Raw genomic sequence first — 12180 nt, 5'->3', positions numbered from 1 at the left:
CCGCACTCACGTCAAAGGGCTCACAAAAGGCATCATGGCTACCAAAGACCGGGTTGGGGACAGAGACCAGGGTTGGGCTCGTCCCTTCCTGCCATGGGGAGAAGTCATCAGCAGCATCATCTTCCGCCTGGGAAGAGAGGTGAGTAGTGAGAGGCCTCAAGCAAGCTCGGTGGGCCCAGACCCCACCAACCCCATCAGCCTCCAGCCCAGCCTACCTGGAAGGCAGAGAAGCCAAAGCCTGCGGACCTGCTTCGGGCACGAAGGTAGAGGGCTCCGGCCGCGAGGCCAAGGAGCACTCCAGCAGCAACCACAGCCCCCGCGCCTGCTGCCACAGGTCGGGCCTCCGGGGCCACCACTGCCCGCTGCCAATGAGGAGAGCATCAGAGACCTGGCCAGAGCGGTCCCCTCACCCCTTGCCACTCTGCCTGCCCCTGGCCAACTCACAGGCTGCGGGGGTGCCAAGAGGGGGCTGGCCAGAGTGTGGATGATGCCGTTGAAGGCCACGATGTCCCACACGATGACGTGGCTAACCACAACTGCTCCTGGGACCTGTAGGGAGACCAGGGTCAGGCCCAGTGGGTGAGTGAGGGCTGGGGCCAGCAGGGGAGGGGCAGCCTCCAGACTCACCACAGGGGCCCGAGAACTGTTGTCAGGGCCCATGTCACTGATGATGAGGCTGAGGCCCGAGTGGGCGGGAAGCAAGGTACCCTGGCTGGCGTTGGTGCTCAGGAAGGTGGTATTGGAGGCGTGTAGCTCCAGGTCTGGGCCGCTCAGTGTCTGTGGGCAAAAGCAGGGCCTGTTGGCCTGGGCCAGCTAGAGGGAGCAGAGTTGGGCCCTGCTCTCCCCACACCCCCTGCTACTTACCAGGTTGTCCATAAAGCCTTCGTTGACAGGGACGAAGAGTGTCTTGTAGGTGAGCTCGTCGTCCAGGAAGTCCAGGAAGTCGAGACCCCTCGGGGTGGCATTGGCGTAGCCCAGTAGCATCTGGGATGGTGGGGACAGGGTAGTGGGTAGGCTCTCTCCACAGGGATCCCGGCTGTACCACCCCCCTGGTCCTGAGCCTGGGCCCCTGCACACCCCATAGAACGTGGAGAAGTTGGCAGTGGTGGCCAGTACATCAAGCAGCTTCCCATTGCACACGCTAGCCCCATCGCCCACGAAGCCATCGCGGCATTGGCAGGCCACGTCTGCAGGAAAGGCAGTGAGTTAGTGGGTCAGTGGGAAAAGGCAGGGCAGAGGATGGGGCGTGGTGGTGGCTGTACCTTGCATGCGGTAGCAGTAGGCGTCCCAGCGCTCCGACAGGTTCTCCCGGGCACCCAGACTGACCACGCCCACCTGACCATCGCCACAGTCTGCTGCCGGGAAAACGACGGGATGGGCAGCCGAGCCATTGGCCAGCCAGCCCACAAGGCAGAGGTGAAGGCCCAGCTGTAGGGGCACAAACAGATGCTGAGACCCAAGGCCCAACTCAAGGGGCCCCCACAGGCTTGGCTCCAGACTCCTGGGCCCCGCGCACCTGCTGGGCAGCAGAGAGCTGAGGGAGAGAAGCAAGGACAGCTCCTTGGGCCCCACAGGCTGCCTCGGCCTGTGAGAAATTCAGGCTGTAGGGGCCACTGGGGGCCTGGAGGTGGAAGACACCGGCTCGTTTTTCTGTGGAAGGGAGGGATGCACGGTCAGAGGGCCGGCACCGAGGTAAAGCCGGGGTGCTGGGAGAGGGCAGGGAAGCATACCCTGGAAGTGCAGGTCAGTGCATACAGCATCCACGTGACAGGGTGGTGGCTGGTCCAGGCAGCGGTCCACAGGCGGCTCAGGCTCCTCCAGACACTGCAGTCCATCACCCACGTAGCCGGCGTGGCACGCACAGCGCCGTGTGTTCTGGACAGCAGAGCAGGTGGGCGCCCTTCAGGGACTGGGACAGCCACTCATTGGGGGAACCCCCGCCCAGCTGCTTGGCTGCCCGCCTGCTCACCGGTCCAGTGCTCAGGCAGTCGGCGTGCTCGCTGCAGCCCCCGCGGTGGCCATCCTCACAGGGGTTGCGGGCCCGGCAGCTCCAGCCGTCACCCTCATAGTCGGGCAGGCAGGTGCAGGTGACCACTGTGCCTACCTGGCTGCAGTTGGCATGCTCGCTGCAGCCGCCACGCCCATCCTGGCACAGGTCTACCACTGGAAGCAGCGAGAGGGTGGTTGGACCAGGCGACAGGAGGGGAGGGGAGTGGGGCCTCCCACCTCACATTCCCGCTCACCTGTGCACGTGCGGCCATCCCCTTCGTAGCCCAGGCTGCACTCACAGCTGTGGCCAGCGCGGCACACGGCCTGGGATGCGCAGGGTGGAGCACACACAGGCTGCAGCTCTGTCCCCCGGGGCCCACCCCACACATCCAGGTTAGTGGCTGCCCTCCTAGACCCCCTTCCACCTCAGTGTGCAGTTGGGGCATGCACTGGTGTGTGCAAGTGTATACACGTGTGCAGGGTGGGCACAAGCACAGGGCCCACTCACCCAGCTGCACCTCACAGTGTGGCCCAGTCCAGCCCTCATCACAGAAGCAGGAGCCGGAGCCCCCCAAGCCCTCATCGCAGTGGCCATGAGAGGTACAGTTGCAGGCTGGGGAGAGGGACAGGCAGGATGGTGTCGGCACATGGGCCATAGGGATTAGGGAGCAGGATAGGGCAAGGTCGGGCAGGATAGCCTACCTTGGCAAAGGGGCCCAAAGGCACCCGGGGCACAGAGTTCACATGCCATCCCGGCAAACCTCGAACGGCACCTACAGTACCCGCTGCCGCTCATGCCGTCCATGCACGTGCCATGGCCATTACAGGGGCTGCTGGCACCCCCAGGGCAAGCTAGGGGTTAGGGTGGGAGAAGAGAGGTGGGGCCAGGGACTCTCATCAGGAACCGCACACATGCATCCCCAGCCCAGCCACACGGTCCATCTGACCCCCAGCGGCAGCAGAGGCTCTTGCAGAAGCAGCAATCCACCCAAGTCCCCACACCCTGGAGAACACCCGGACCCCAGCACACCCCACCAGGTCCTGTACCATCTACACACCCACCCCAGCTCTTAGAGCATTCTCACCTGGTAAGTTCCACTCCCCGCCCCCAGCCCCTGACCACCCTGACACCCCTTCTGAGGCACAGTGGCCAGAACCACGCCCTTGGCCACCTTGGGAGCTGGAGGAGCCAGCCAGCAGCATCCGCAGCCTCAGGACACTCACCTCGGCACTCACTGCCATAGTGACCAGGGCAGCAGCTGGGCTTCCAGGTGGTGGTGACACAGTTGCGGTAGCAGCCCCTGCCCAGGCCTTGGGGCTGACCCCAGTGGCTGGGCCGGGCCCAAACACTGCGCAGTGCCAAGGAGTGCAGTGGAGGAGACGTCCAGAACTTTGAGAAGTAGCGCCAGCAGGCTTCAGGGCTGCCCTGGGCCAAGAGGAATCAGGCTGCAAACCTGAGCTTGGTAGGCCCTGGGCCCTGCCCCCACCCCCACCTGGCTCCCAGCCCCTTACCTGCTCCTGTGAGCCCTCAGGACAGGGTGGTTCCAGCCCACAAATGCTGCAAACCTTCTGCAAGGAAGGGAGGCCAACACAGCAAGCTCAAGTGAGTGGACAGGACAGGTGGGCTTAGGCCCCTGCCTATCCACCTCTGGCCTGTGGCCTCCCTCACCAGCCACAGAGGCCGAGTCTCAAAGCGGTCACACCGGGCACCAAGGCCAGGTGGCTCCAGCAGCTGGTCAATGCCGTAGGCCAGGCCCCCCTCAAAGGGCAGGTGTCGCTGCACAATCCGGGCGTCCTCCTCTCCCACCGTGAGCTCACCCTGCAGGCGGAGGATGTGGAGTACATGGGGGGGGGGCGGGTCACAGGTATACTGCAGCCCACCCCCCAGCGCCAGGGCCCCTGCCTCCTGCTTCCCTCGTTCAAGCTTTCTCCCCAGACTCACCGGCCGGGCACGGCTGCAGGAGAAGGAGATGAGGGTCCCATGCATGGTGCGCAGTGGGCCCAGGTTGGGCAGGTCAGATGCCAAGGCCTGAGCAGATGGAGCCACAGTTGGAGCTGGGAGGGCAGGCTCAGTGGCAGGCAGTGGGGACCAAGGTCTGGGAGTGCACCCACCTCAATGTTGCGGATCACGTGGCCCCGCAGAATGGCTGCCAGCTTGTCACGGTGGTCTTTATGGTATAGCCAGAGCTGGCGATCGGGAGGCAAAGCTTGCAGGGCGGAGTCCGTGGGCCACAGCATTGTGAAGGGCCTATGGAATGAATCTCGAAGCAGGGGCAGCAGGCCAGCCATCTGGTAGGATAGAGGTGTGACAGTCAATCCCGTCAGAGGATGGTGGGCAGATGGAGGGGGCTCCAGGGACCCAGGTGACCTTCCCACCAGCCACATTCCTCTGTAGCCACCCCAGGCCAATAGACATGGACATACATGCAAGTTGTCAGGTATGTGGGCACAAATAAGCACACCCTTGTGCTTACTGGGACGCTCATGCCCACAAATATGGCCTGTGCACAGAAAGGTGAGCACATACGTTGACAGTCGCCCACATATACACACTTACACGTGCACATATGCACACACTGAAAGGCTCACACACAGGAGCAGTACCGTCACAAGGCCACTGAAGATCTTGTAACCGAAGCTCTCCGCAGCGGCGGTGAAGTTTCTCTGGGGACAGGCGCTCAGTGAACAGTGAGGTCAGGAGGGGAGGGAGGATCCCAGGCCCCTAGCCGCCTGTCTTCCAGCTCCCGGCCCACACCCAGGTCATACCCGCGGAATCGGGGCAGCGTCAGGCTCCCAGTGCAGCGCTTCGGGTGGCAGCAGGACACGGTCGATGAAATGCAAGACACCGTTCACAGCCTCATGATCGCTGCTCACCATGCGTGCGAAGTCATTGATGTATATGCTGCCCTGGGGGTGGGGCCGGGATTGAATAAAGCCAACTAGTGGGGTGCTCAGGGAGCTGTGGGTGGGGCCTGAGGTGGGAGTAGAGCCTGGGTTGGGTGAGTCTTGGGGCAGGAAGTGGGTGGGGTCAAGGCAGAGGGTGGGTCTTGCCTCCAGCCCAGGGAAAACAGCCACTCAGGGAAACAGCCACCGGACTTGGCTGGTGGGAGCGGTGCAGACACAGGGCCAAGCTCAGAAGTCCTGAGCCCAGGACTGGTCCCAGGTAGTGGGTGGGGTCCGGGGACAGACTCATCTCCCTCTCATTAAAGCCGCCCTGGCCCTGGGAAGGTGAGAGGGTCTTAAAGGCATGGGGACAGGGCATAGGTGCGGGCCTTGAAAGCAGCTGAGTCCTTGGTCTGTGGACAGCCCATGTCGGGGACCAGGGCCTGGGCTCACCTCCCTCTCACTGAAGCGCAGCGGGTGCCCGGAGAGTGTGGTGGCATAGCCCTCCTCTAGCAGCTCCTGGCTTCGCAGCCGCCGGCAACCAGCCACGTGATAGCGGAACACAAGCTGGCGATTGGCACGAATCCGGGCCAGCTCATCCTGGAGTGGGAGTCATGAGGGCACAAGGGTGCCCTGACTTCCGCCTCTGCCCAGGCAGTGCCCACCCCCCAGAATGCCCATCCAGAATCCCCAGTCTTGCTCCAGGGGCTGAGTTACCTGCGACAGGTTGGTCATTAGATCTGCATGCGGCACAAAGATTGTGAAAGGCCCATTCCCCTTGAGCTCCTTGTATTCCTGGGGGGAGAGGGAAACAGCTTGGGTGGAAGAAGGGCGACCTGGGACCAACTCGAGGTTTCCACTGATTTTCTGGGAGAGACATAGACTCAGAAACCAAACCAGCCAGCCCTCTGACCAAATGAGAATATCATGGCCCAGAGACAGGTGGGACTTGCAGGTCAGAGAGGCCCAGGCTGGACCAAGGATGTGCAGGCCAGCTGGTTACTCACCAGGAGATGGAGGCTGAAGAATGAGGCATGCTTGTCCCGAAGGAGCTCCTGGATCAGGGGAAACAAGGATCAGCTCAGATTGTGGTTGGCCTCCATGCAGGGCTGGTGCCTGTCCCAGCACCTAGAGCCCAAGGTCTGGCCAAGGTAGAGATGAGGAAAGGAAAGCCAGGGTGGTCTGTGCTAGGATCAGGATTGGTTTCATGGATCATAACTGGGTCAGGCCTAGGTGGAGTCAGAGGTCAGGCTCAAGTCCTGGTCAGGGCCAGGATCAGGATCAAATCTGGGGTCTTAACCAATATCATGGGTCAGGCCCATGGGGGGCATTGCCAAGGCTCGGTCAGGGGTCCTACTTGGGCATCATTACCAGGCCGACTCGGGCACGGCAGGTGAAGCCATCACCCACAGTGTGGACTGCATCGCAGGTACACATCCTCTGGCCATCCCCTGTGCTTTTGCACACAGCATAGGGGCTGCAGCCTCCATTGTTCTGAGGCAGGGACAGGAAAGAGAGGCATCAGTGACTCCCAGGACTGCTGCCCCAACCAGCTCTGGGGAAGGGGCCATGAAGTTCCCTGGCCAACACCCAAAGCCCTGTTTCCTACTAATCAGTCAGACTTGACCTTGTGGCACAGGTGGCTCACCCTTCAGAAGCACTCAGGACCCCGCTGGGGGTGAGGAAGGCTGGTTCGCGCCCCAGTCCCCTCCCCCTGTGGAACTGGGTGTGACTTGGGGGCCTGACCTGGGAGCAGGGGTCCAGGAGCACACAAGTCCGGATGCCGTCCCCACTGTAACCGTCGCGGCAGCTGCAGGAGACCTGTCCCAAATCCTAATCAGTGGGGCTGCTGGCACCCAAGAGTGGGCCAGCGCCCTGGACGGAAGGAGCACCCCTCCCTGGGCCTGGTCTGAGGAGGGCCACGCCCTGTGAGGGAATGGCACAGCCCCAGCGTCCAGCTCTGTTGTGCTGACCTGCTGGGGGCCTGTGGGGATACATTCGGCGTGCACGTGGCAGCCCCCGTGGTGGATGAGACAGCTGTTAACTTCTGGGGGAAAAGACACTGGGATGAGGGCTGGCCCCAGGCGGCCCCTCCATTCATCTGTCTGTTGAGGTGCTCATCCCCTACTCTCTCAGCACCCTCAGGCTCACAGCCCTGTGTGCCCCTCGGCCCTTCCTAGTCTCACTCATGCCACTGAAGCCAGACCCCTGGTGGCGGACCCCAGCCTCACCCTGGCACAGCTCCCCATCACCCGTGTAGCCATCCAGGCAGGTGCATGTCCGCTGACCAGGTGCCACATTGGTGCAGTTGGCGTGGGGGGAGCAGCCCCCGTGGTCATGGGCACAAGGGTCCACCACTAGGAGTAGATGATCCCAGAGAGTTGTGAGCAGTGGGCATGGGACAGAGTGGGGACAGGGGAGGAGGGCATGAGAGAAGGGAAAAGGTCGGAGGGAGGGGTCAGACCCAAGAGGTGACAGGGACAGAGACTGGACCTAAAGGGCATGGAAAGGGCTCTGTGGGGAAATCCACCCCCAAATTTCAGGGGTCTTGGGGCATTGGTGTGCCTGGACCTGCACAGTAGATGCCGTCGCCCGAGTACCCCGCGGCACAGACGCAGGCAGGGGCTGCAGCCGAGTCCTGGACGCAGCTGGGAGGGACGGCAACAGCTTAGTCTATGCCTGCCCAGCCCCTGCCCTGACCCTAGCCCCGCCTCCACTTGCCCACCTGCCCCAGGCTGAGCTCACTCACTTGGCATTGGGGTCACACTTCTGCGGGCATTGAGGGCCAGTGATTTCTGGGGGGTAGGAGGATGGTTCTGATCATGCTGACCCAGGAACCGCCTCCCCAGGAGTCACCCGCCTCTCCCCCTTGGGGCCACTCCTCACTCTGGTCACAGCGGAGGCCCTGCCAACCCACGTTACAGACACAGCTTCCGTCCCCTCGGAGCCCCTCCTGGCACAGCCCGTGGGCACAGTCACACACTGGGAGTGGAACGAGGTAGGACAGAAGTTACCCAGTGCCTGTTCTGTCCCTGCTGCGGTGTCTCCATGACCGCTGTCCTCAGCCAGCTTTCCCACCATTCCTGCCCGCCCCCGGGGCCTCACCTCCAGTGCAGTTGGGCCCGTAGCGGCCCAGCTCACACATCTCACAGGCTGTTCCGTGGAAGCCCTCGTGGCAGCGGCACTCCCCACTGCCCAGGAGCCTGTCCTGACACTGCCCGTGGCCCGAGCACACACCACCCAGACCCCCCGGGCACGGCTCACACAGTGTGCCGAAGAAGCCAGGGCAGCAGTCAGGCACCTGCGGGAGGGGGCACAAGGAGAGGCCCGGCACAGGCCAGGACAGACGTCAGGGGGCAGGGAAACGGCGGGGGTCGGGGGAAGGGCATCTTGGGGCCACAGAGCCACAGAACAAAGCAAGTCAGATCCAGAGAAATGGAGACTGCCTTCTACAAGCCTCTCCACGGCAGGGGTGAGGAAACGGACTGAAGGAGGGAAAGGCCATACCGGACTCCACGGGGAGGGGCAGAGCTCGCCCCGTTGCTGCCCCCAGGGCTTGGCTGTTGGTGTCAGTTCCAGGCTGAGCCCCTTTCTCTCTCTACCCATCCCCACTCCCTGGAGGCACGGCCACAGGGACAAACACTGGCCCCTCTGACCTCAGACCTCTCTCCCTTCCCCTTCTTCCAGGCCTTTGCTTCCCTGGCTTCGTCATAGTCCTAGCCCTGCCTCTGCCTTTGAAGCCTAATCCCGGCTCCTGCCCTGGAGCCCCGCTCCCACCTCCTCCTCTCTGGTCAAAGGCTTGGGGCTGGGGGTTGCTTCAGGGCAAACCTGGATCTTCTTGGCACACGTGTAAGAACAGCCCCGGGAGAAGGAGTAGCCAGACCGGTAGACACAGCTCTTCTTGGGGGTGTCCTGGAAACGGGGACAGGCAGGAGGACTCAGCCAGTGGCTTAGGTAGGGGCAAGGCAGTGAATGGGGAGACAGACGGGCAGATTACAGGTGTCAGTGGGTGAGACAGGTAAGCAGAATAGCAAAAGGGTCAAGGAAGGACCACGACAGATAGACCTGAGGAGGAGAAGGTAGGCAGGACTGGCAGCCCGAAGGTCACTGGCCTCAGGTCACCAGTCTGAGTGAGGCCTCCTCCGGGCAGACCTGGACCCAGGCCTCCTGGCCTCTGGCAGGAGAGCCAAGCAGCCCACGCTGCTCCAGGTTCCCATGCCTGGGTGAGCAGAGCTGGGCCCGAGGAGCTCAGACACCTTGGGCACAGTGCGAGCAGGTGAAGCAGGGATGGAATGTGCTGGGCCCTGCCTCACCTCCAGCTGGTAGCCTTGAGTGCAGCGGAATTTCCGGGTGCAATTTACACATTTCTCCTGAAGGGAAGGAGGGCAGAGTGTCAGGCCTTCCCGAGGCGGGGGCTCCAAACCCACCTTCCCTCCTCTGGGGCAGGCTAACAGCTCTCTCACCCCTGACCAAGTGCCCCTCCCACCGGCCAGGCCAGATAGTGCCTGCGGCTCTTGACCGCCCCTCTGCGCTCCCCAGGCCCCAGCCTCTTACCCGCAGGGCCTCTGCGTGGCTGTGCAGGCAGCGGCTTGAGCCCACTGTCAGGACCCCGGACAGGCCAAACAGTGAGCGGCCAGGGGCCTCCAGCACAGGGCCTTCCAGCGGTACGTGGTTCACCTCAGGCTGGGGGTTAGGGCAGGAGGCTGAACACCCCCCACCCCACCCCCACCCTCCCCTCAGGGGCTGCAGGCCAGGGAGGCGCTCCAGGGCTGGGGTATCTCTGTGGACTGGGGGTCTCCCAGGATGGGAAGTCTCCGGACCAGAGGCTGAGGTGCCCAGGTGGGGGAACTCCAAAGAAGAGGGGTGTTCAAGAGCAGGGTGCCCAGGGCAGGGGCTCCTGTGCTCCCCCACCCCACCACCAACCTGGCCACTATGGTTGTAGAAGACAAGCCAGTGCACAGGGCCCAGGAGGGAGTTGCGGTGTCCCCCCCTGCGCAGGGCCTCTGTGGAAAGCGCCTCCCCCAGGATCACATGGTGTCGCACTACATCCAAGTCCTGGAGGGGGAAGGAGAGGCTCAGGGGCTCCAGGACTCCCGAGCGCCCGGGACGGTGCGTCCCGCCCGCTGTGTCCTTGTCGTGGGATGGGAGGCTCACCCACCCCCCTCAGTGGCCCCCTGTCCCGGTGATCTCACCAGGCCGCTGCTGTTGGCCTGGGCCTCCAGAGAGTGGTTGGTTGGCACGAAGATGGTGTAGGCGGTGGCAGCCTCAATCTGGGGTACCAGCCTGTGGCGCTAGGGGCGGGGGCAGGCGTCAGGGGTGGGCCTTCTTGCCCTCAGTCCTGACCCTGGGAGCCAGCAGCTCCGCCTGCACCCGGGGGAGGGCACCCCCGTCCAGGACTCCCCCCCTCCTCCTGCCCTTACCTGCAGCAGCTCCCGGAAGAGGTGGAAGGCAGGCACTGAGTCCAGCTGCTGCAGCAATCCCTGCCCCCCCAGCACATCCCCTCTCGGAGGCAGTAAGACCTGGCACAGAGCATGGGGGCTGGTCAGTACATCCTTGCCTCTTGGCCTGCCTAGAAGGTTCCCTGCACACACACCCCTCCAGCCATACCTGACTGAGGACATGTAGGACACCATTGGTGGCAAGGAGGTCAGCCACGTCCACGCTGGCATTCTGCACCCAGACCCTCTGGAAGGCAGCAGGCAGAGCTCAGGGAGACACAGGTAGACACTTAAGAGTGCGTGTAGCACCAACAGAGAGGTTGCTGGGCACAAGGCACCCAACCTGGCCTGGACACCCTCAGACTCAGGACCTACCAGATGGGCACACAGAACCTCACTGGGGCCCATGCATGAGGGGGCCAGGTGTGCACATGCAGACAAAGATGGACAGACAAGCCCTGGCAGGGCAGTCACTCTGGCCTAAAGACACCACCCAGCAGCAAATGTGTTCTGAGCACATCCTCTGAGCTCAGCCCTGGGCTGGGCAAGGGGACCCAATCAGATCGCCGGGGACCCTGGGCTGGGAAGCCTGTAGCCACTCGAGCCCCCCCTTCCCTGTATGGTCCCCTCTTCTGCCCAAAGTTCACCACGTACCCCACTGATGTTGTGAATCTCCCAGCGTGCGGTGGGGCTCAGGGTGGCTACACTCTGCCCGTCCAGTCGGGCCAGCTCCTCCTCAGACAGGGCGCCCTGGAGAAAATGGGCCCTGAGAGGGCACAGTTTAGGGGGGGCCATGGAACTGGATTAGTGTAACCTACAGAGACCCCTGGAACTGGGCTCCACCCCAAAGGGTGGACACATGCCAGGTTGAGGACCTCTGGGGAGGGGCTGGGTCTCACACAAAAGCCCCCTCCCAGAGCCCAGCCGTGGCAGCCCACCTGACCACTTGCGGTAGCATCCTCGGCTGCAGCCAGAAGGCCTGGTCCTCAGGGCTCAGCCTACGGATGGCAGACTCCGAGGGCACCAGGGCTGTGACTCGGCTGTCAGCAGGAAGAGTGATGCCGGCTCCCTGTGCACATGGTGTGCGGGGGGACAGGAGGAGTGATGAAGGCAGCCGCCACCTTGAGATCACTTCCCCCAGCCTCCAGGCCTTGCCCCCCACCTCCAGCTCTTAGAGCTGTTATGTGGCCTCCTGGATCTGAGTCCCCAAGCCCAGCATTCCATCTGATCCTACCTTGATCCACTGGTAGAAGATGGAGAAGTGGGCATTTGCCTCCAGCTCCTGAGGGGAGGGAAAAAGGTGAAGTCACCAATCTAGGGACAGACTTGAGCCCCCTCCCTCCATGACCCTGAGTGCGGCCCCACCCCCGGATTACACAAGAGGACTCCTCCCCGAGCACAGGAAACCACTCACTTGGAAGATGTCTCCGTAGCAGCTGAAGCCATCACCCCCATAGCCAGGGGGGCATGTGCAGACCCGCTGACCTCCTCCCACTGCCCGGCAGGTGGCCTGGGGTTGCGGGGCAGAGAGACATGGCCTCCATTCAGCACCCACAGGGCAAGCTGGACAGCACCCATCCTCCATCTCTCCCTTCACTCTGGCCCATCCTCCTGCTGTCCTCTTGTCCAGCTACCCATCCCTACCATCTGTCTCTCCCTCCATCCAGTCTGTATTCAAGCTGCTCCTTTGGTGTGCCCAGCCCTACTCTCCAAGACCAGTGAGCATGTGACGTGAGCTACCCCAACCAATCCTGGCAGATGCGTCAGGGAAGTCCAGGGCTGCGGGAGCATCCGGGAGGCCCCGGACCTCCAGGCGAGGCCTGAGCTGAGAGCAGGAGGAGCTAGCCAGGCCGAAGGTGTGGCGCTGGGA

The 12180-nt window shown here is 63.0% G+C and overlaps 1 protein-coding gene across 8 annotated transcripts in view; it reads right to left on the bottom strand.

Moving 5' to 3' along the window:
- LOC309638423 (nischarin) overlaps window positions 1-12180 on the bottom strand; it is an 87128-nt gene that overhangs the window by 281 nt on the left and 74667 nt on the right. For all 8 annotated transcript variants that reach the window (XM_082414387.1, XM_082414389.1, XM_082414391.1 and 5 more), the window contains 41 exons: window positions 11725-11820; window positions 11545-11592; window positions 11249-11379; window positions 10965-11076; window positions 10480-10557; window positions 10293-10391; window positions 10065-10163; window positions 9796-9927; window positions 9427-9555; window positions 9186-9242; window positions 8701-8784; window positions 7978-8173; window positions 7759-7854; window positions 7622-7667; window positions 7444-7520; window positions 7104-7229; window positions 6846-6919; window positions 6619-6693; window positions 6244-6366; window positions 5880-5927; window positions 5590-5667; window positions 5326-5472; window positions 4756-4896; window positions 4594-4653; window positions 4102-4278; window positions 3932-4018; window positions 3659-3808; window positions 3502-3558; window positions 3214-3415; window positions 2692-2841; window positions 2498-2602; window positions 2244-2351; window positions 1970-2163; window positions 1731-1875; window positions 1517-1650; window positions 1263-1428; window positions 865-1187; window positions 628-777; window positions 445-549; window positions 216-362; window positions 11-127 (listed from right to left, as the gene is read on the bottom strand). In XM_082414387.1, coding sequence (XP_082270513.1) covers window positions 11-127; window positions 216-362; window positions 445-549; window positions 628-777; window positions 865-1187; window positions 1263-1428; window positions 1517-1650; window positions 1731-1875; window positions 1970-2163; window positions 2244-2351; window positions 2498-2602; window positions 2692-2841; window positions 3214-3415; window positions 3502-3558; window positions 3659-3808; window positions 3932-4018; window positions 4102-4278; window positions 4594-4653; window positions 4756-4896; window positions 5326-5472; window positions 5590-5667; window positions 5880-5927; window positions 6244-6366; window positions 6619-6693; window positions 6846-6919; window positions 7104-7229; window positions 7444-7520; window positions 7622-7667; window positions 7759-7854; window positions 7978-8173; window positions 8701-8784; window positions 9186-9242; window positions 9427-9555; window positions 9796-9927; window positions 10065-10163; window positions 10293-10391; window positions 10480-10557; window positions 10965-11076; window positions 11249-11379; window positions 11545-11592; window positions 11725-11820 — 4869 coding nt within the window. The remainder of the gene's footprint in view (window positions 1-10; window positions 128-215; window positions 363-444; window positions 550-627; window positions 778-864; window positions 1188-1262; window positions 1429-1516; window positions 1651-1730; window positions 1876-1969; window positions 2164-2243; window positions 2352-2497; window positions 2603-2691; window positions 2842-3213; window positions 3416-3501; window positions 3559-3658; window positions 3809-3931; window positions 4019-4101; window positions 4279-4593; window positions 4654-4755; window positions 4897-5325; window positions 5473-5589; window positions 5668-5879; window positions 5928-6243; window positions 6367-6618; window positions 6694-6845; window positions 6920-7103; window positions 7230-7443; window positions 7521-7621; window positions 7668-7758; window positions 7855-7977; window positions 8174-8700; window positions 8785-9185; window positions 9243-9426; window positions 9556-9795; window positions 9928-10064; window positions 10164-10292; window positions 10392-10479; window positions 10558-10964; window positions 11077-11248; window positions 11380-11544; window positions 11593-11724; window positions 11821-12180) is intronic.

Source organism: Balaenoptera physalus (genome assembly GCF_965194825.1).
Source record: "Balaenoptera physalus genome assembly, chromosome: 11".
NCBI lineage: Eukaryota > Metazoa > Chordata > Mammalia > Artiodactyla > Balaenopteridae > Balaenoptera > Balaenoptera physalus.
Note: the sequence above shows the minus strand (reverse complement) of the source record. Positions and strands in the feature narration are given on the sequence as shown.